The sequence below is a fragment of the Magallana gigas genome, chromosome 10, assembly GCF_963853765.1.
Source record: "Magallana gigas chromosome 10, xbMagGiga1.1, whole genome shotgun sequence".
Taxonomy (NCBI): Eukaryota; Metazoa; Mollusca; class Bivalvia; order Ostreida; family Ostreidae; genus Magallana; species Magallana gigas.
The window spans coordinates 26,244,198-26,267,011 of NC_088862.1; the positions used below are offsets into that span (position 1 = coordinate 26,244,198).

The window sequence follows — 22,814 nt, forward strand, 5'->3', positions numbered from 1 at the left end:
TTTATTGTTCATTTCCATGATTTCGATAGGAAGTACGTCACAATATGGAGGTGTCTTATACAAGCTTAAGCTTTTAAAAAGTCTGCAGTAGACAGGAGGGGGGGGGGGGGGAAGGAAAGCAACATATGCCTTGTACGAGAAGTGTTTAGATTTGATACATGTTTTTTAAATTTGTTTCATTTTATCATTTTAAGGTAACATGGACCATTGTGATTTTATGTGTAAAATGTAGAAATAAAGAAGACAATTTGAGTCATGTACAACATCAACATCGTATCTACATATGGAAGAGATGTGGTGTTGCTCATTTCCAGCAAAATTTCGAAATTAAATAATGCATTGCAATGCATTGCCATAATATAATCAATACACAAAACATCAATTCAAATAATAAATGGGCAGTTTGTTTCATATTTTAAAAAACAAAATCAATAGATATGTTTAGATATATATTCGATCAGTAGAGAGGTGTATATTTCACTCTCAAAGTAGACTGTCGTTTTAAACTTTTAAAAATTTATGAAGATATGCGGAAGACCAAAAACGGTTTGAGCTTTTTGCTTTACCTGAATGTACAATCTTTTTGTATTTATTGTATTCACGGAAGAGCATCCATTAGATGTCAGGACCTTGATGATAACTTAAGGGCCGAGTTACCGTTATTTGACATCTTCTTGAGCAGTAGACTTTCGTGTGGAACAAAGTGTACAGAACAAGGCTATATGTGCCTGTCATATGCCTGGAACCGAGATAGCAAACGGTGCATGTTGTTCTATCAGAGATGTTCCAAAGACACCCAAAGAGATCAAACAGAAAAAAGCTGGGAACACTATGAAATACGAGGTGATGTATACATGTATATAAATTATATTAATAAATGTAATGTTAATAATTTTGGTGTACGTGTATACGTGTATTTTTTTCTTTTACATCATATAGATATTCATTAACAGCGAAGACTGAATTATTCAGATTACCTGATATTGCTTAATTTAAAAAAAAGGAATTTGGGACCTAAGAAATGTTATCATTATTTAGCAGTGAATGTTGATGTCATTGTTTTCAACAAGGTACAATGTGAACTTAAAGGTATGTTTTACGCACTATACATTTATTAATTTTTTTAAATCAATTTTTGATTGATTACTAAACAATACAAGGAACTTGAAAAATATTTGGTTTAAGGAGCTCAGAAAGCATACAGTCTTCACTTATATATCCCTTTGATGAAAAAAGAATAGAATCTAACTAAGATACAATGATGTGTTGAAGAAACCGCCGTATGTGTAGAAATAAAACGGTCAATTTGTTTATGTACAACTTTTTATTTATTATGCAGTGTGTATACAAGTTGTAATAAATTTGAGCTTCAATAGTTTTTCGTACACTACTTGTGGTCATTAAAGCGTTCACCGTCCAGTAGTCTGAAGGTTTATAATTACCTGATGGCTCAATCTCGTAGGTGTATTTGTTGAAAGTTATTGCATGTAAGTTTAAAAGGTTACAGTGATCAGAAAGCGCAAATTGTATAATACGTTTCTGAAGTTTTGGACCATACAAAAGTATACGGACTAGAAAGTATTATAATACGTAACTATCCACACAGGGTGTCAAATGAACATCTAAATCAGATAATTGAAACCGTCATTCTGGTTTTTTTTACGGGGAGGGAGGGGGGAGGGGGTGTAGAAACATAAGTTTTAAACAACAGTTATTGCGGGGGCAAATGTCCGTGAATTTGCAATGTTTCAGCTTAGTTTAACCCCATGATATGGTAACTCATCATTTTGCCCATATTCAAAGAGAACATATTAGAGCTGACATGAATTCATGAATACGACCCTTTCCCTCTCATCTCTGACTATCGCCATTTAAGTTTAAGATTTCTTTTGTTCCGCTCACCGCTACACACACTCCTTATAAGGCCGAGATCACAATTCATGTTTACAGCATTCAGGTACTTCATTCACCCAAACAGGTTACACTGGACGGAAATATTTTTAGAAGCGCTTTTTGAAAAAAAATATGACAACCACTGCACAGGTAAGGAATACCCCCCCCCCCAAAAAAAAAAAAAAAAAAGACGAACCAAAACAGATAGAAATCAAGGCATACAGGTTACAAACATCCTCGATCATTGTAGAACGTGCCCCTGTGTCTTACTGCTATACAAGTAAAATAGGTTTCCAAAACGCTTGCCTGACTTAGCAAAAGTATTCCATTGGAAGCCTGTATCATTTACTTTATAAAAATAGATTTTAATTTTAGCTTTAAATGGAATGCGCATATTCAGGACGTTATAAGTCTTTCATTTTAGTGCATAAATATTATTGACAATTAAAATCATTTTCAATTATTTCAGAAAGGTATCACATATTTGTAAGCTTGAAAGTTGAAAAGAAAACAGTTAAGTTTTTAATTTTTTTTTTGTTATATTAACGAGGCCAGGTCTAATTTTTTCTGCCCTAGATTTTTTAATGAAATTTTTTACATAAATTTCTACTGATATAATTATTGTTTTAAGGAAAAAAAATCAGACATTTACCACACCGTTTGTTCAAGGGGTCATCTCAAAGATTGTTTATCTTTAACATGGGACCCTATGGGATTTTGCCTGAAATGTATCAATTTTGCACGTTTTTTACATTTTTTTTAAAACTTCTGCCCTAGGGATTTCTTTTTCTGTTCTACATATTAAAGTTATTGCTTAAAGACATCAAATGGTCAAATAAAAAACCCCTTTTACCTCCTGGTTTGATCCAGGAGTCTTATCAAAGTTATTTTTTGCATGCCTAATTTCCCAGTTTGCCAGATAATGGCTATTTTTTGATTTGACAAAGACGGAAATGGTAATCTTTAAGGTATTATTAAAACATTCAAACACATTTCAGTAATAAATAAATATATAACATCGCATATTAAAGGTTATTAATATAAAATACATGGTACTGTCTTGAAATATAGAAATTCAGCTATATTTAGGCGGATAAAGAAAACGTGACAGAGGGCTAGGCTTGCTGAACCCCCTTCACGTATTCGAACCGAGCCCAAATATAGCTTATACTTTGAGACATTTATGTTTATTCCACAATATAATATCAATTTTACGCATCAATCGAGCTAATTTCAACAAATTTTGCTGAATATCTGCAGTTGAAACTATTACGCCATGGCGTCAACAAAGCAAAAATATGACGACACAATACCAATGAAACGCTGCGCGAAAGCGTGCGTACTCGTTCTGTACTCGGCCTCGTTAAGATGACAGAATCAAAGGCATTTCTGTCATTTTCTCATAACAGAAAAGGAACAGCTATAGTCTGCCCCAAGTTATTGTACTGTCACATTTGGGCGATTATATTTTTAATTAAATACACACACATGTGTAGAAGTACAAAATAAAAATTGTTGAAAGGGGATACATGTATACTATTATACAAGATATCTTCATAGACACATTATCATTTTTCAATCGGAAAACTAACAGGATCGAAGACATATTTCTTGCGGAGATTTATAATGAAAACGCGTTGGTTTTTTTTTTCTCCATTCGGAAGCCACGCCGAATACTTAGCACATTTTTTAACGTTATAATCATCCGGGTACTTTTTATATCTGTTGCAATACAAAATCCCAGTAGACATATGTTTTGCCATGTATTGAAACCTAATAAGACAGAGGGGGCTTTTAAAAAAAAAAAAGAAATCGTCATGACGTCAGGCAATCATCACACATAGAGTTCAATAAACGGAGTGTCTTTTGTAGAAACTAGTAAAAACGACAACAGGTTGTTATTTCCCGGATTTGTTATCCCTTTTTAAAGCGCTAAGCATAGCTGTAACGCTTTTTTGTCGCCAGATTTCTAAACCTACTTCCACTTTCGTTTTCGCGTTTCCTATATACCGCCACCTACTGGCGGATGCTGAGAGGTCGTACCCTGGAGATGACGTACTCTTGAAATATCATAACTTTGCAGTAGGGAGAACTCATTTAAATTGAAGTTATCCTGCATGCAGATGCATTTGTTCTACTAGTATTAAATTAACAATAAGTTTCATTTAAATGTCATTATTTTATATCAGATACGGGTGCTCCAAAACCCATATCATGATGATTTATTCCGAGAGAAAAAAAAGATGGTATATGCATTAAGTTGTGTTTTAGGTGTATACTAATAAGTGAAATAATTCTACAACATCAATAGGTTTTGAGTTATTTAAATTGTAATATCTTACAGTTATGAACACCATGTTTTATATAAAAATGAAATTTTTTTGACGAGTTACTTGAAATACTTCAATAAACATATGAAATAATCTGTATAAAGTGATACCAGTTAACCTCGTTTAATTTGCAAATATAATTTTTTTTTAATGATCTAATTTATGTGCAGTATGGACAAATTACGCAGTAAAAAAACACTTTACAAGAACCATGCACTCTGTAGCTCTGCTAAACAGTAGCGAAATCTGTTTAAAACTAACTAGCAATATCATTATAAAATTACTACAAATGATCTCGATTTCCAGAAATTGCTAAAATGTTAAAATCAAGCATTCTCTTTTTAAACATGCTTTAAGGCAGATTGTTATATAATTGTAAATTTGAAATTTCAATCTTACATATTAAGTGCATTTTTCTCAATAACGAACGATATGATTCTTTACATGTATTTTCATATCAATCGATATATTTTTAACACTTTCTTCCCCGCTTAGCGCTTTTTAGTACTTTCAGTACTTTGATTACTTACGGATTGTTATGATTTGATGATTTTTAGCTCACCTGAGCTGAAAGCTCAAGTGAGCTATTCTGATCACATTTTGTCTGTCGTCCGTCTGTCCGTCCGTCTGTCTGTCTGTCCGTCTGTCCGTAAACTTTTCACATTTTCAACATCTTCTCAAGAATTACTTGGCCAATTTCAACCAAACTTGGCACAAATCATCCTTAGGCAAAGGGGATTCAAAGTTGTGAAAATTAAGGGCCACACCCGTTTTCAAGGGGAGATAATTAGAAATTAAGGAAAAATTTCGAGAAATTTTCAAAAATCTTCTACTCAAGAACCAAAAAGCCAGGAAAGCTGAAACTTGTGTGGAAGCATCCTCAGGTAGTGTAGATTCAAAGTTGTGAAATTCATGACCCCCGGGGGTAGGGTGGGGCCACAATGGGGGGTCAAAGTTTTACATAGGAATATATAGAGTAAATCTTTAAAAATCTTCTTCTCAGAAACTAATCAGCCAGGAAAGCTTAAACTTTTGTGGAAGCATCCTCAGGTAGTGTAGATTAAAAGTTGTGAAATTCATGACCCCCGGGGGTAGGGTTGGGCCACAATGGGGGGTCGAAGTTTTACATAGGAATATATAGAGTAAATATTTAAAAATCTTCTTCTCAGAAACAAATCAGCCAGGAAAGCTTAAACTTGTGTGGAAGCATCCTCAGGTAGTGTAGATTGAAAGTTGTGAAATTCATGACCCCCGGGGGTAGGGTGGGGCCACAATGGGGGGTCGAATTTTTACATAGGAATATATAGAGTAAATCTTTAAAAATCTTCTTCTCAGAAACTAAACAGCCAGGAAAGCTGAAACTTTTGTGGAAGCATCCTCATGTAGTGTAGATTGATAGTTGTGAAATTCATGACCCCCGGGGGTAGGGTGGGGCCACAATGGGGGGTCGAAGTTTTACATAGGAATATATAGAGTAAATCTTTAAAAATCTTCTTCTCAGAAACTAAACATCCAGGAAAGCTGAAACTTGTGTGGAAGCATCCTCAGGTAGTGTAGATTAAAAGTTGTGAAATTCATGACCCCCGGGGTTAGGGTGGGGCCACAATGGGGGGTCGAAGTTTTACATAGGAATATATAGAGTAAATATTAAAAAATCTTCTTCTCAGAAACTAATCGACCAGGAAAGCTGAAACTTGTGTAGAAGCATCCTCAGGTAGTGTAGATTCAAAGTTGTGAAATTCATGACCCCTGGGGTTAGGGTGGGGCCACAATGGGGGGTCGAAGTTTTACATAGGAAAATATTGAGTAAATCTTTAAAAATCTCTTCTCAGAAACTAATCAGTCAGGAAAGCTGAAACTTGTGTGCAAGTATCCTCATGTAGTGTAGATTCAAAGTTGTGAAAATCATGATCCCTGGGGGTAGGATGGGGCCACATTGGGGGGGGGGGTGTTAAAATTTTACATAGGAATATATAGAGTAAATCTTTAAAAATCTTCTTCTCAGAAACTAATCAGCAAGATGATTCTTTATAATTGTTAAAGACTTCGGCTCCAGGACAATTCTTCGGCCTCACAAAAGGTTCAGAGTTTGATGTAGCTAAATATCCCATATACATGTATAAACAATTGTAAAGGATCTTTTTAAGAACTGCAATACTCAACATGTGATATGACTATAAAATTGAAGCAGGCAGCTATTTTTCATTAGAATCTTTTTGTATTACTGTATTGAGTTATTGCCCTTGATTTATTGATTCTTGATTATTTTAATTAATGCATCCACTGTTAACCAATTATTGTGATGATTATTTTCATACAATAATAAATATTCAATGTATATAAGTTGTTCTGCATAAGTAGTTTTGGGTTAGGCCGGATTAGTTTGTTTATTTTTGATTTCCAATTTTTAGATACTATGAATTATTTTAGACCGGCACATATATAGGGACAGTGTTTATTGCATTACAATGAGCGACTGTTTGGGGTTAAACTTGAACAGGTACGATTAGATTGAGTGTGTGGACATCCCTGCTCTGTTTAATCTTCGTTGTTTTCTAACCTACGATATAGAGTGTGCGGTCATTCCTGCCCTGTATCCCATTAATACTAGTGTGCGGTCATACGTGCTTGTATTGGTGGTGGTTGCGGCGGAGCATTAGTGTATGGTCATCCCTGTTGGTGTTCTGGTCTTTCTAGCGCATGTGTGGTACTCCCTGCTTGCGTTAGGTTGAGCTGTTGGCGCAAGTGTGCGGTCATCCCTGCTTGCGTTAACGTTGGTACCTGTTGAGTTGCGTAGGTGTGTGGTCATTCATGCCTGCGTAACGTTGCATCCCTATATATGTGCAGGAGCGGTGATTAAAGTCTGCTCTTGTAAATATTGGCAGCAATCAGGGCTATCCGAGTTCCAAGGGGGAAAAATGGATTTCATTTATACAAGATCTACATGTATTATTGTACATTGTCCAATTGTTTGTATTATGACTCCATTAAGCTGACTTTATCATACCTATTGTTCCTCAGGTGAGCGATGTGGCCCATGGGCCTCTTGTTTAATTTGTCATTTATTTTGTGATGTAAATTTGAACGTTTCATTTATTCTTACAATGATAAATATATCCAAAACGCGTGATGACATATATTCTTGTGCTCATGTGCCATGTTAAGTGTGTTTACAGGAAATTGAACGCCGCAGATTTCCAGTGCAAACATATGGTGAAATATACACCAAATATAAATATTATGGGCGGGAGAACAAACTGATACACAGATACACTTCTTCATAAGATTTATATGATACAATTTTAAATGCATATATTGTAGCATGATACATTAGCATTGTAAAATAAAAGAGCAATACAACACATATGTTGTTATCGCTAATCTTTAAAATTACCGTCCAATCAAAACCTGTTTTATGTTATTTTTACTAATTGCTGACAGGGTGCATTGTACATGGGTCATTTAAATGAGACGTGTTTTAGGTTTTATTTTTTTTAAACAATTTTGAATTAATAAATTAAGTGCCAATCTTGAAACAACTCTCAAACAGGGACTTATAATAACAAATTAAAGGTGTTTACCTAAAAAGAGACTTTGTAACTGTATTACTTGTACATAGCTTTAACGACAACATTATAAAGACGTACATGTCAAGATTTTTTGATAATATATGTACCTCATCCCTGAACACAATGGCTCCTAAAGCTCTTTAGTAACCCCCCCCCCCCATCTCCCTTCAGGAAACTACTACCAAATATCATATCCCACGGTTCATTTTACCTACGCCTGATGGCCTAAACGGTTATAACTAATCTTCAAAGGGAATACTCGTATACGAAGGTATTTCTATCCTGTTCTATCCTGTTCAAGCTAATGGGAATGTGTATTCAAAAATGAGTATGAAATTGAAGTTTCGCACTAATTTCTAGCAATTATTTGTACGTTAAACGTCTCTATAGAAAAAAAAAATACTGTATGAATTGCTAATGTATATGAAACTTTAATGTAAATGCACAATGTACATGCATTAACATAATACAACTTGGGCTAATAGCAAACAAAGGCTATAGAGTGGTGAGAAATCAATCGATATCTAAAAGTTGCTTGTCATACCCACGAAACGTTACTTAAAAATACCTTTATACAAATGATTTTTTTTTATTTTACAAATCAATTGTGTAGAAAAACATATAGTTACATAAATTAATTTTAAGCATACCTGCTTAGAACATGTTAAATAATACTAAATTGCGACTAGATATTCTAAACATTGACATGTAAAGTACCCTTTGTATTGTTTGAATTTACAAAACCTGTCGATTTTCCTAAATTGAGGAGTCAATCATTTGAAAAATGTAAATTTCTTAATAATACATAATTTGTACTCCAGATTTATTCAAATGTATTTGTACCAAATTGCTAACAGATTATCTTTCAAAACGGTAATTTCAAAGTTATGCTTTGATCTATATTAAAAAAGCATCAGTGGCCTTTAAAGTACACAAAATTCTATTTTCATAGGACATTTATAACAATTTTATCACAGCGCAGCAATTCAGAAACAAATATGTATGTCCACTTTCTAGCACTCTTTGAAACAATGTTGTCTTTTTCAAAGAGTTTTTTTTTATATTCATTGTGGTCTTCATTTGAATTTTGCTATTTGTTAACTGTTCAAGGGTAATAAATTGTGTTGTTCGATAACGTGTAGAAACTATGTGATGACTAGTTTTCATTAGTGTTTATTATTCTATATTAGATAGCGATAGTCTTTCTTCTGGTTTGTCTGTTTGTTTGTTTGTTTGTTTTTGCTCATAAATGTTGTCATATAATAAATCAATTTGTGATTCTCTAATGTAAAATCTTCAAATGTTTAATGTTGCGATCCATATTGTAAGCCCAGAAAAAAAGAATGTGATGACTCATAAAAAAAATTATTTCAGCTTTTTTATTATCAATTTCAATTTCACTTACGTACATGTACTTTTAAAAATATCACCAAAATGAAATAAAAAATTGTACCTTTTAAAAAGGAAAGCTTATTTGATAAACGAAAGTGCATATTTGATTAGCGTTTAAATCTTTAAAGTCTTCTAAATATTAAACAACATTTATTTTTTAAATAAATAGGTACAATTACCAGAAGTACAAACGTTTTCTTATAATGCAAAGCAAAGAAGTAATATAAACAGGAAACATAAAGTGCATTTACGGGTGAATGTGTTGTATATAAGCAGAATACAGTCCTAATAGGTAAAAGATGATCTTCTAGACTCTAATGCTAATTTTGAAAAAAATATCATACTGACTTTAAACACATAGTGAGCGGGATGTCGTCTGTTTCTCCGGATCGTGAAGGGAACATAAGAGGTAAGAGAGGCAGTATTAGTTTTAATAATTTATTATTATCTTAAAGTATCATCATGTCTTTTATTTTTTAATTTCGCACATCTAATACGCGCACTTTTGAATATGTTAATGATCCGAAACACCCTTGAGTAAAGTGTCGCATATGAAAAAGAGGGATTCGAAAGGTTCAATTGTTTACCTATTTATTATTATTATCATTTTTTTTTTGGGGGGGGGGGGGTACAAGTAATCAATAGGTGATGTTAAATTAAGGTTTATATTATACCTATAAGCAAGCTGACCAAAAAGTGAAAACAACCTGTTGTTTACCTCTGTCGATTTTATTATGTTTTCATATTGTTTAAATATTTTGCTTAATCAATTTTTTTCTCCTTTCTTTAATTTCTCAGTAGGAAGTAAACCAAAACTCTATGCAAAGATTACACTGGTTATTGTTTCTGCCGTGACTACAACTGTCTTCATTGCTTTTTGCATCGTGCTTGGTTTGCTAATCAAAGGTAATGTCAGCTCGGTCAATCAATAGCGGTTTTATATGTCAGGCAGATGAAAAAAAAAACCTGTTTAATGGTAATATGTGTGTTAGAATTCAATATATATATATATTTTTTATTTCCAGAAAAATTCGGTGAAACAAATAACAATTGTGAAAGTGGAAACTATCATAACGGTTGGTGTCGAAACATATATATTCACTGTAATTTGTCATGTTACATGTACTTCAGCTATACAATTGTATACTAGTTTTTTTAGTGAAAACACTATATGGGGATGTCAGCATACAAACAGAAGATCCAATTTTTATAATGTTTATGTGTCATTTTACATTTACATCTGTGTCGGTTAAGTATAATATATTCTACTGTAAATTGTCTTTTTTGTCTTTTTCTAAGTTTTTTTCTTCTAAATTGTCCATTTCTTATATAAAATAGAATTTTTTCGAAAATTATATGCAGTAAACTAATGTTCATTACCCCCGCCTTTGGGTCATGCCACCAGGATTATAAACATGACGTTTTGTTTATCATTGAAAAAAAAATGAAATCTTAAGGTGGAATAACACACCTGAAAAAAGTCACTCAAATTAACAGGACATTGTTTGATTATAATAGGTAAAAAGATAGATAACTGTACATATGTCAAATAAGCAAAAAATTTGCAGTTTTGGGATTAAAAAAAATGAATATCTAAAATAATTATTTCAGTAAGTAACAACAAAAGCCCTTGCGGAATTCGAACTCGGGATGAACAGATCACAAGTCCGACACTTTATCCACTCGGCTATGGAGTAAGTTACATGTTGCAGTCGATACAATCATTTAAATAAAACGAAATGTCGTTTCGATCAGTGGCTAGCCATTTTGTGATGATGTGTTATTCCACCCTAAGTCGAGCTGTTTTATTTTGTATGTTCCAACTGTCTTGAACAAGCACTCAATATTTTACGTTTTTGCTTACATAATTTGTTTTCACGCTTTAAGAATGTTTTACAGTCCATACAACCTTTAAAAAAGTTGAATATTTGTAAATTAAATAAAGATATATTGATCTTATAGAGAAAACATTTTCTCATAGTCATACCCTATGGTTAAAAAAATACCATTTTCTTGCCCGCGAATAAGTATTGCTGTATAGAACTTTGTATGTAAAAAAAACCCTCTGAAACTATTATGAGAAAACATCGTTTTATAGCATAAATCAATTCAAAATGAAAACTTGACAAAAGCCAATATCATGTGTTATATTATAAGACACGGCGTGTACTTTGTGCATGCTTAAAGTGTGCGCCGTCGCATGGCGTTCTAAAATGTTCTAGGCGACCCCATCGTGACAAATGAAGAAGCCATTGCGTTGTTACAGCGCTGTAAGAGACTCTACTGCGTGTATCTTGGCGTTTTATATTCTTTAATAAAGGACGCATCAGGATCGCCTTCAGGTCGCAGCCCCGATGTGACAGAGGTTTAACAAGGAAGAAATTTCGAAATCTGAGATATAATTAAGGTCTTCCGTTTCCAACGGAAGACCTTATTGTTTTTCTTCGGTTTCTTCTTCCCTATTTTTATTAAGGTCTTCCGTTTCCAACGGAAGACCTTATTGTTTTTGCTTTGTTTCTTTTTCCCTATTATTAGGGTCTTCCGTTTCCAACGAAAGACCCTCTTGTAATTCTATTGTTTCTTTTTATTATTAAGGTCTTCTGTTTTCTTACATATTTTGTGTACACGGTTTCTCAGAAACTACCCGGTCGATTTACATGAAACTTTCAGATCTGATAGATATCGCGGGCATGTTAAGGTTTACCGATGAATTCTACAGCGATATGTAGAAAGTCACTTGTCTTTACCTCATACGATATGACGTCATAATTAACTTTGACGTCACGATCTACATTCCTGTCGATAGTTCTCAGGGAATGTATCTTAAGGACGTTATTTACTCATGGTTTGAGTTTTCAAATTCGGATTGTTATAAAATTCAATGTCATGAGTAAAATTTGTTCTAAACACTAAAAATATTTACGAAATGAATTATTATTTTTACTATATTATGGAATTAGGCTCAAACAAAGTTGGACTTTTAGCAAAACAGAGGAAATTCGGACTAAAATTTTCAGATTTTGTTTTTCACTGACAAATTTTTAGTAGTACTGTAATATTCAATATTAAGATTTTATTTGTTACTCAACATCATTTTGCATATTTTTTTTTGGTTTTATTTCACTTTTTCGTTTAGATATTTGAATTACACACACTACAAAAATAGCGAAAAATGCTAAAACACGATAAAAGGCACCATATCTCAAGACTTTGATCATTGACCTCATATAACGTTTATGCCTGCAGAGTAAGGTCAATATACCTAGTTTAATGCTATAAATGTTTAAGTATTATCATCATTTAGTTTTTTTTAAATTGAATCAAAAAAGGGTAGGAATATAAAAACTGATAGAGGAAATTCGGACTGGAATATTTTTAAAAATTGGGAATGAAAGTTTAATGCTTTGTGTCTGTTAAGTGTCACTGCCATTCATAAACTGTGTTTCATTTTTAAAAGAGTTTAACAATTATTATTATTTTCATGATTAAGAAAATCCCAAGCATAATGTAAAATTTTTAGTGACTTTTTTTAAATTTTCAAAAAATATTCAATGGCCGTTATCTCAAAAAGTAGGTCATTGACCTACTTTTTTGAAAGTGAAAAATAGCACTACCATGTTAGGTCTTTTACACACAACAGATGGTTTTTCATTATCATCAGTGGAAATTTTTTTTCATTCTGAGTAAACGTATACCTTAACGTTAAAAGTGAATTATATCAAACCAGTATAATACCGCATGTTTCATTTACATAGATGCTGCCGTTAATGCTAGACGTGCAGAATTTATTCATATTAAAAACCAGAATATAAAAATCGGCAGTTTTAAGGCATCATTTTAAATAAAAGACTATTTATAAACTAGTGGTTTGGAGACTCTCCCTGCTACGTGTAAACAACTGAATGAAGAATTTTTAATGCATGTAAAACCAGCTTGGCGCAGGTGAAAGATCAACACAATTTTAGAATATTTTACGGAAAGTTGGTAGAGAAAGTACCGATGTGAAACGTGCTTGGGAAACATACGGATTTGCCCCAATTTTTTGTAAATCGCTTTTGATTAGTAAAAATGTACATTATTTTGAAGATTTTGTGGAATGTTTCAACAATATCTTCCATAAACGAAATATCTATTTCTTTCCCAAGCAAGAACTTCAAAGTGTATGACGTTACAAAGGATTTTTCTTAAAAATATGACTGTATAATTTAATGTCATTAATCACCTGCGCCGATGCGATTTAGATAAATCGTTTGCAATATTAGGATTCGCTTGTCACGTGATTACAAAGTACATATGACGTCACAAAAATGCATCAAATACAATGTTTAACATCGGTGTCAATAAATGTGACATATATTTTAAGAAATACTCCCGGTCAAAGTATCTTTGCGATGATTCAAATAATATCGTTTTCAAGCCGTATTATAGCATCGGAACGCCTTAACATTGCTGCGATTGCTCTGAACCTTATTGGTGTATTGCGTAATATGAGTGTAAAAAGCTAGATTTGTTACCTTGTATTTGTGTTTTATTTGGCAAATAAACGGGATATTTGTGCGTATAACTGACATCAAGGGTACCACTATACATACGGGAAGTGTTTAAACATTTTAGTTAATTTCTAGTGAAACACATTATGGATAAAAGAACTGCTTCTATGCAATGCATTTGAGTCGCATTTAAATCTAGCTGGATTCCGAGCTGTGTATATGAACAATTACGTATCCGATCCCTCGCCCGCAGCCGAGGAAATATGTCGCGGCTAAACTAGCGAGCGGTCTGCCGTTATCTAATACACAATATTTGCGTCTTGCTGTAATGCACACATGGGTTTATTAATGCAGCTGCAAACTCAAATATTTCGATTTTAATAGTAAATAAAAAAAAAAAAAGAGTATACCTTTACCTACAGTAACTACCATAGACAGTGTACCAGCCTTACATTCGGAAAGTGCTTAAACAGTTTAATTCTTTTCTAGGAAAACACGTTATGGATAAAAGAACTGCTTCTATGCAATGCATTTGAGTCGCATTTAAAATCCGAGCTGCATGTATGTATCCGATCCCTCGCCCGCAGCCGAGAAAATAGTTCGCGGCTGGACTAGGAGCAGTCTACCGTCATCCAGTACACAAAATTTGCGCCTTGCTGTAATGCAAACATGCATGGGTTTATTAATGTAGCTGCAAACACAAAGATATCCGATTTTATCGATATTAAAAGTGTAAAAGAAAAAAGATTATACCATTAACCTACGAAGTAATGCTGTTTTGGCCTCGTAAATAAAAGAATATATGTGTCACGGTGTGAAATTCAATCTTTCGGACTATTTTTAATTATTGTGTAAAGTAACTTTTTCGGACCGTGTGTTAATTGCTACAAAAACTGTTCATCTATTTCGACAACTGTTTTATAAACGTTATAAATTCCGCGCAGCATCAATCCCACCTGAGGCACAATCAGTGATGGACAGCTAATCTTTTAATTGACTTCTGTTTATGTTTATTGACACTTAAGCTTCTTTCATCTTATTAATCCTTTTATGTACATGCTGCTAAAATGTCCCGAGTTACTCAATAGCTGTTTGATGATTGATTTACTTACATCTGTATTTATTATGTTAATCCTTTATTGTGTTATTCCATTGCTCATTATATATTATTCAGAATTGTAAATTATAGTCAGTTGGAATCAGACCTTCGGTGCTGGTGCATACCAAACTCACGTAAAAGTATATTTCATGTAAAGTCTATATAAAAACGCGTGTTGGCTTGTCTGAGGTTTCATGAGGTTGGGTCCAACAACAAGAGAATAAGCTCACGGTTGGCCCAGGGTTAGTCTGCACGGGAGATAACGCCCGTAATATATAGATAGTATGACGGCGTTCATTGTGATCTCGTCTATGTCATTAAATAGTGTTATTGTTGGAAAATAAAATTCAGTTATCAAACTGAAAACATTTCAAACCCACTACGTTGAGTTCCACATTTACATAACACGGCCGGGAGACGCCGCGCAAGTGGACAACCGATTCGCTATAGTCTAGGACACATGCTTCTCGTGTTTACATGTATACGTTATCACACATTGATTCGTTGTTAAATTATTTCAATTTTAAATTATATTGGTTAACGATGCATCAAATCATTGATTCAAATCATAGAGCGTAAAATAAGGAGAAAAAACTTCCATCAATAAATATATTACAACGTTTTTACAGTCGTACGAGTTGAAATGTAAATACATTCACCTGTGTCTATTTCTGACATTCTGCTGCTGAGAATTTGATGCAGTACACTAACCATTTCAACAAAAAAAAGGGGCGATATTCAAATCATGATTATTCCAATCGCACATCTTAAGTATTTGTAATCTGTGATAATTCATTTGGCTAACAAAATATTAGAATGTGTTATGAGTTATGAGAGAGGGGGAGGGAGGGTGTGTGTGTGTGTGCATGAATTAAGCTGGGTGTAGTAAGTGAAACTTGAAATTATTTAATGAAAAGCGATAAGACAGCTTAAGTGATACAAGAATTGTAACCATATCAGCGTGGTTAACAATAAGAGGGTAAAACGACCATGAATTTTGACAAAGGCAACAACGAGTCAAAGAGAGATTGATACAAAACAAAAGTGCGATTATATCTTGTAGGAGATAAAAAAAAAAATAATTAATCTATGTTTGCCATAAATACAACATTTTATCATAAGAATATTTTAACGTTTATATCCGCCGGATATTTCCATTTCCCTTTATTGTTTGCTGCCTATTTAAGCTGCATGTTCCTTTTTGTCGGCCATCACAGTATCAAATTATTTTCCATGCAAACCAAATGAATGATCTTACAGAGTCAAAGACGTATTTACACGGAATTGCTCTCCTTTCAACGTAAGAAATACTTATTCAAAGTAAATAAAAAAAAAATTGGGGAATACAAAAAAAACATCATCATGGTACTCGTTAGAAAAGATAACCGTTTGGTTTGTTTAGCATGTTTAGCATCGATTATAAACAACATAAACTTAAAAACTATCAACAAATGTATAACACTGCTTTATTCTTGTTCTTTTAATAGTAATGCTGTATACTTTATATGTTATAATAGATAATATAAAAAGCATAGATGTCAAAGTCATAATACAATCATACTAGCTTCGACGTTAGGAGCCAGTTAACGTTTAAACACGAGGCGGAATAACGCAAATCCCTTTTATGTCGTTTATTTTGTAAATAAATGTGTACATTGTACAGCATAACTTGTCTAAACCGGCGGAGGGTGGTTCTAAAAAAATTGGTCGGATTAGGCAACGTCCGGTTTAGAGAACATGGTTGCAAATTAATTATAGTATTAAATGCGGTAGGTCTTGATCGTGCATATTCTTGCAAAATTTTCAAATCTTCTGAAATACATTGTATATTAAATTTCATCGATTTTATATACGGTACCAATTTTCATTTTCATTTTTTTTTTTGGAACACCCAGGGACTATATCCATAACGGAAATTCAATACATACGATGGAAATACTTTTTCCATGAAATCATCGTTATTGATAATTTTTAAAACATCCGATTAACCTGAAAAGTGCATGCTTAACCGGAAATTTTTAAACAAACATTAAGAAGTCAATAGGTGGCTGAAATACCTAATGGCGGGAACTGTTTTGATGCAGGGAACAATCGATGAATAAAAACAAATTGAGCATTTTGACAGAATAATATGCAACTCTGTACGCGTAGCCATACAACGGGGATAACAAACGATACCGGCAGTCTTAATCCCGCAGTATTCTGAATCAAGGCCTGAAAAATGGTATTAACTATAATCTAATTATCTAATTTTGGCAAAAAATGTGTATTATATATATATATATATATATATATATATATATATATATATATATATATATATATATATATATATATATATATATATATATATATATATATATGACAAAGACGCTGTGGTATCTTTTATTTCAAGTTCACTGGGATACATCGAGTCGACGTAGGTATGGAAATAACGATTGTTAATTGCTAATACGTCGTCGATATATCTGAATAATTAGTTGAAGGCCACAGCGACTGATTTATTTTTTTCACGTACAAGTTGTTTTAATGATTGAATTCTGATTCGTAAGAATACAAAATAAGTCTGCTAACTTTTGCACTTTTGCACAATTGGTTCAGATGTTCGATATTAAGGTCTGGCAGAGTTTGTTTGTAATTCAAGAGTTCGGAAGCAATCGTTGCAGTAAAATTGTAGGAAATACAAGGGGTTGACTTTATCTTGAAATATGACGGAATGCAGGGCTGAACTTTTTTGTAATAAAGAATATTGCTAATATATTAACGACATCGATTCCCTTATTGGCATACTGCACTATGAAAAAATAACGTGGTGCATGAGCAGTACTTTCTTTTTGTGTAGGGTTAAAAAGCCGATGATAAGCAATATCCAAAATCATGGATCCGAGTCTGTATTTCAGAGTAGAAAAATCAAAATGTGGCTTTTCCTTGACTTTTTCATGACGATTATTTAATTCTTTCAAAGGGACCGAGTAAAATTTGGTGCAAATGTAATGGAGACCCAATTGTTTGTTTAACTAAGGTAATAATGAATCAAAGAAAACATCGTGTATAATTGGTTTGTTATAAGACCGATGTCCATGACTACGTCTACGTCTATGTATATAACTGTTCTTAAGATAAAAACGAGATTTTAAAATCAGCGAGATGTGCTTCTCGCGATTTTACACGGATATTATTTTCACGCGTTTAGTTAGAGAAAGAGAGAGATCGGGGGGGGGGGGGGTCGCTTAACCTCAATATTTAGAAGATTTTAATTTTTGGTTTTGGTCTTTCCCCGTTATTTATAGTGTTGTGGGACATTGCGGTTGGTAAACCAGCTCAACAGTCGTCAACCTTTCCACCTAATGAAGCAGAGAGGGCAGTAGATGGAAACAGAAACACAGACATTCTGCAAAATTCGTGCTCACACACTGCGGATTCTCCAGAACAAAACCCATGGTGGAGAGTGGATTTGAGGGCTGTGTATTACATTGTTAGTGTCAGAATGCTCAACAGGGGAATGGACGAGCACGGAATAGGTTAGTGTACCAAAACATCTCTACATATTTTAAAAATTAAAAAAAAAAGTCTTCATTTGTTGGTTATATTAATTCAAAATATAATCGTGTATTTGTAAAACAAAACAAAACAACAAAACAAAAACAAACAAACAATCAAACAAACAAAAACAAAACAAGACAAAAAAACCAAACCACATAACAAAAGAGTAAAAAGAACTATATTTTAAAGATTACTGTATAAAAAAAATTAATAAGAAACACATGTCGCCGGTCTTTTTTTTTGGCTGAAAAAATGACCATCAAATGTGGCCAGTATAAATAAAACTTGATTTTTAGTACTCAATATAAAAAAAAATGTATACACGTCATAATTCTATTAATATATGATTTCTTTTTACACTTAGATGTGTCAGACCGGTTGCAGAATGTTACAGTCACTGTGGGGCTGACAGAATCTTCTGTAAACACAACCTGTGGTTTCTTTGCTGGTCCCGGTACTTTGTCTCAACTGGTTGTCCTTGTCTGTCCACCAGAAACAATGGGGAGATACGTAATGGTCTCCATCTTGACCGGTCCTCTCACACTTTGCGAAGTGGACGTGATTGGCTTTTAATGCCCAAAGATTATAACAAACAAATCTTTTGCTGCTGGATTACATTTATCATGTATATATGCACACATGATTGGGGTTTATTTTGGTACACTGCAAAAATATTCGTCTTGAAAAAAAAATGAAAAAAAAAAATCGACATCAACATAAATTATTCCCAATTGCTACCCCTATCCTATTTTTATCATGGTTTTTTTTTGGTCAAAATCAAATTTAAGTCTCGTTAAAATGCAACAGAGAGAAAACAGAAGAGATCGAGGCAAATCATGCACATGTAGTTTGGGACATGGCTGTATAATTTAGAGATGCGGTCTATGGACATCGTTTTTTTTATAATGTACGTCATATATTTTACTTCATATCCTGATTGCAGCAACACTGGTACTTTGAATGTTTACGATGTTGAACGTTTACATCTCTTTTATCTTTTAAATTTTTTAAAGAAGGAAGTAGTTTTACTATCAAATCATGTAAGATAAAAACTTGATTTCTCAACCAAATAAAATTGTTCATCCAGTATTGAATGAACTAAATAGCCTTTAGCAACCTGTGTTTTTAATTATTTAATGCCAAATTAAATAAACATATTAATGATTTTACAAAGAAGAAGATATTATCTTAAAATTCACATTGACGATTTTTCCGCTTTGTTTTAGCTCGTCTGAGCTGAAAGCTTAAGTGAGCTGTTCTGATCGTCCGTCTCTTCGTCTGTATGTCTGCCTGTCCGCTTGTCTGTCTCTCTTTAAACGTTTCACATTTTCAACATCTTCTCCAGAACTACTTGACTAATTATGACCAAACTTAGCACAAAGTACTTTTGGGCAAAAGGGATTCAAAGTTGTGAAAATTAAGGAACATCTCTTTTTTCAAGGGAAGATAATTAGGAATTATTGAAATCATCTTCTCAAGAACCATTTGGCCAGGAAAGATGAAACGTATGTGGAAGCATCCTCATGTAGTGTAGTTTCAAAGTTGTGAAAATCATGACCCCAAGGGGTATGGAGGGTCCACTATGGGGGCGGAGGGGGGCCGAACTTTTACAAACGAATATAAAGAGTGAAATTTTAAAAAAATCTTCTCCTCAGAAACTAATCAGACAGGAAATCTAAAACTTGTGTGGAAGCATCCTCATGTAGTGTAGATTCAAAGTTGTGAAAATCATGACCCCAAGGGGTAGGATGGGGCCATATTTGGGGGATGAACTTTTTCATAAGAACATAAAGAGTAAATCTTTTAAAATCTTCTTCCCATAACCTAACCGTTTAGCCAGGAAAGCTGAAACATGTGTGACCCCTGGGGTAGGATGGGACCACAGTGGTGGGGGGGGGGCGAACTTTTAAATAGGAATATATAGCGAAAATCTTTAAAAATCTTCTTAGATAGTAATGTTTGGAAGCATCCTCAGGTAGAGTAGATTTATAGTTGTTCAAATCATGCTCTCCGGGGGTAGGGTGGGGTCAAAACATTAGAGGTTGGGGGGGGGGCAGAAATTTCCATAGAAATATAAAGAAAAAAATTATCTATATTAATAAAACATCTTTTTAGCTCACCTGAGCTGAAAGCTCAAGGGAGCTATTCTGATCACATTTTGTCCGTTGTCCGTCTGTCCGTTTGTCTGTATGTCCGTCTGTAAACTTTTTACATTTTGAACTTCTTCTCTAAAACTGCTTATCCAATTTCAACCAAATTTGCCCAAAGCAACCTTATGGGAGGGCGAATATAAATTGCAAAAAGAAAAGTCCGATCTATATTCAAAGCGGAGAAAACCTTGAAACTGTAGAAAAAGGGGATGGTGCATTTTTAAAAATCTTCTTCTCAAGAACTACCGAGGCAAATTCAACGTAGTTTAGCATAAATTATCCTTATGGGAATGAAAATATAAATTGCAAAAATTAAGGGGTAATTTTGTTTCAAATCTAAGTTATTACGAGAATAATAATAAAGGAAAGGCGTGTTTCAATCAGTTTTTAAATAGCTTCGGGCTCGGCATCCGGTAAAATGGGTAGGCAAGACTTGGCCTGGGCAAAACAAAAGAGTGGCAGTTATTAATCTGCCAATCTCATTAAAATTTCAGGATATTTGATGGACTAGTATATTTGTATTCGCTGTAGATATTGCTGCAAAATAATGCGTATTTGGAATTGACGATTGCCGATCTGCCCCGGCATTTATTTTGCCACGGCCCGGGTTTGCATACCCATTTTACCAAGACTCGTATTCCATACTTCTAAAACGAGGTTCTTTGTTTAAAGCAGCCATGACATTATACGAAAAAGGGTCGATCTGACTATGATGAATTTGCTGGTTGTGCAACAGTTTGCGTATGAAGGGAAATTTTGAAACATGAAAAATATATTGGTGCCAATTTTGTGAAGTAAATTGAGGCTAAATATTTCAATGCGTTGACAGTTTTCACACATGACGTTGGTGTTAGCTTGTTCTGATTTTCGTTTCGTTTTCATTATTTATGCTTTGTAACCTGGAAACTATCGTCTGTATTTCGTGATTTTTACGTATCAAATCAAACAGAGACTTCGGTAAATCAAACAGTTAACTGTTTACCTGCGCAAATTAAGCAAAATCTGATGATGGGGTACTGAAATACAATTCATTCTGTCGGTAATTCGGCATTATCTTTTGCGTAATGGTAGATTAATGCAATAGGTGTTGTTGAGATGCTCGGCATTTTCTCTACTTTATTCAGTTTAAATAGAGTTTGATATCGCTTACGGAAATATGTAGGTATATACATGTATATATATGATTCATTTCGAAAAAATAAATTGTGTTCTTTATTTGTTATACATGTAGTGCATGTTTCTTGTGTTTAATTGTTTACAATTTCTATTTACTAACCATATTTGAGTGTTAAGCTTCGAATTATAAGCAAGATACAGAGATTTGCTCACAATTCTATGTTTGTACACAGATCTTAAAAGCTAAAGATTAAAAAAAGTAAAAAAAATTGTCAATATTTATTACGGACATTTTCAAAATCTGTTCTTCCAGAAACCAACTTATTGAATTGTAAACTTATACTCTGTCCCAAGATACTCTGGATTCACATTTGGCTTAATTGATTGATATTTATAAATACCTCAGGATTCAAACGATGTTCATTCAAAAGTATGAGAAATTTCCAAGATTTCTCAGTCGAAACGCCCCTTTTAGCTTATCAGGTTTCAATACAGTGCTAAAAAATGTGATGTCTACGGAGATTTTGTATTGCAGCAAGCCCGTATGATAACGTTGAAAAATTGCGCGATGTATTCCGAGTGTATTCCGAATGGAGAAAAGATGTAAACATTCCCCATTATAAATCTCCGTAAGGAATCTGATTTCGTTCCTGTGATTTTTTCCAAGTGAAAGATGATAATGTGCAAAGAAATTATCTTGGAAAATATCCCTTTCAACTATTTCAATTGCACTTCTTTCACAGGTATGTGTATTTTTAATAAAAATCGTCCAAATGTGCTGCATAAATATCTTGGGACAGACTATAACCTTTTTAGCTCACCTGAGGCCACAATGGGGGGTCGAAGTTTAACAAATGAATATATAGAGTAAATCTTTAGAAATCTTCTTCTCAGAAACTAATCGGCCAGGAAAGCTGACACTTGTGTGGATGCATTCTTAGGTAGTGAAGATTCAAATTCGTGAAAATCATGACCACCGGGGGTAGGGTGGGGCCAAAATGGAGGGTCGAAGTTTAACATATGAATATATACAGTAAATCTTAAAAAATCTTCTTCTCAGAAACTAATCAGCCAGGAAAGCTGACACTTGTGTGGATGCATCCTCAGGTAGTCTTAATTCAAAGATGTGAAAATCATGACCCCCGGGGGAAGGGTGGGGCCACAATGGGGGATCGAAGTTTAACAAAGGAATATATACAGTAAATCTTTAAAAATCTTCTTCTCAGAAACTA

At 33.6% G+C, this 22,814-nt stretch overlaps 1 protein-coding gene across 2 annotated transcripts; it reads left to right on the forward strand.

Moving 5' to 3' along the window:
* Positions 1–466: 466 nt before the first annotated feature.
* Positions 467–19,435, forward strand: LOC136272413 (fucolectin-like). Of its 2 annotated transcripts, XM_066073952.1 has the most exons (4): positions 9,881–10,090; positions 10,210–10,260; positions 18,064–18,294; positions 18,681–19,435. In XM_066073952.1, exons 1-4 carry the CDS (start codon positions 9,919–9,921, stop codon positions 18,887–18,889), a joined length of 663 nt encoding a protein of 220 aa, XP_065930024.1. In that variant the 5' UTR covers positions 9,881–9,918; the 3' UTR covers positions 18,890–19,435. The 2 variants fall into 2 exon arrangements, with proteins under 2 accessions (XP_065930023.1, XP_065930024.1); XM_066073951.1 differs by lacking the exons at positions 9,881–10,090; positions 10,210–10,260 and adding an exon at positions 467–843.
* Positions 19,436–22,814: the final 3,379 nt, after the last annotated feature.

What these genes read in the sequence shown, in the direction of transcription:
- LOC136272413 (XM_066073951.1), top strand. Translation starts at nt 528, where the DNA reads ATGCGGAAGACCAAAAACGGTTTGAGCTTTTTGCTTTACCTGAATGTA. An exon ending in GGAACACTATGAAATACGAG is followed by an intron (nt 844 to 18,063) that starts GTGATGTATACA and finishes CGTTATTTATAG; the next exon opens with TGTTGTGGGACATTGCGGTT. An exon ending in AATGGACGAGCACGGAATAG is followed by an intron (nt 18,295 to 18,680) that starts GTTAGTGTACCA and finishes TTTTACACTTAG; the next exon opens with ATGTGTCAGACCGGTTGCAG.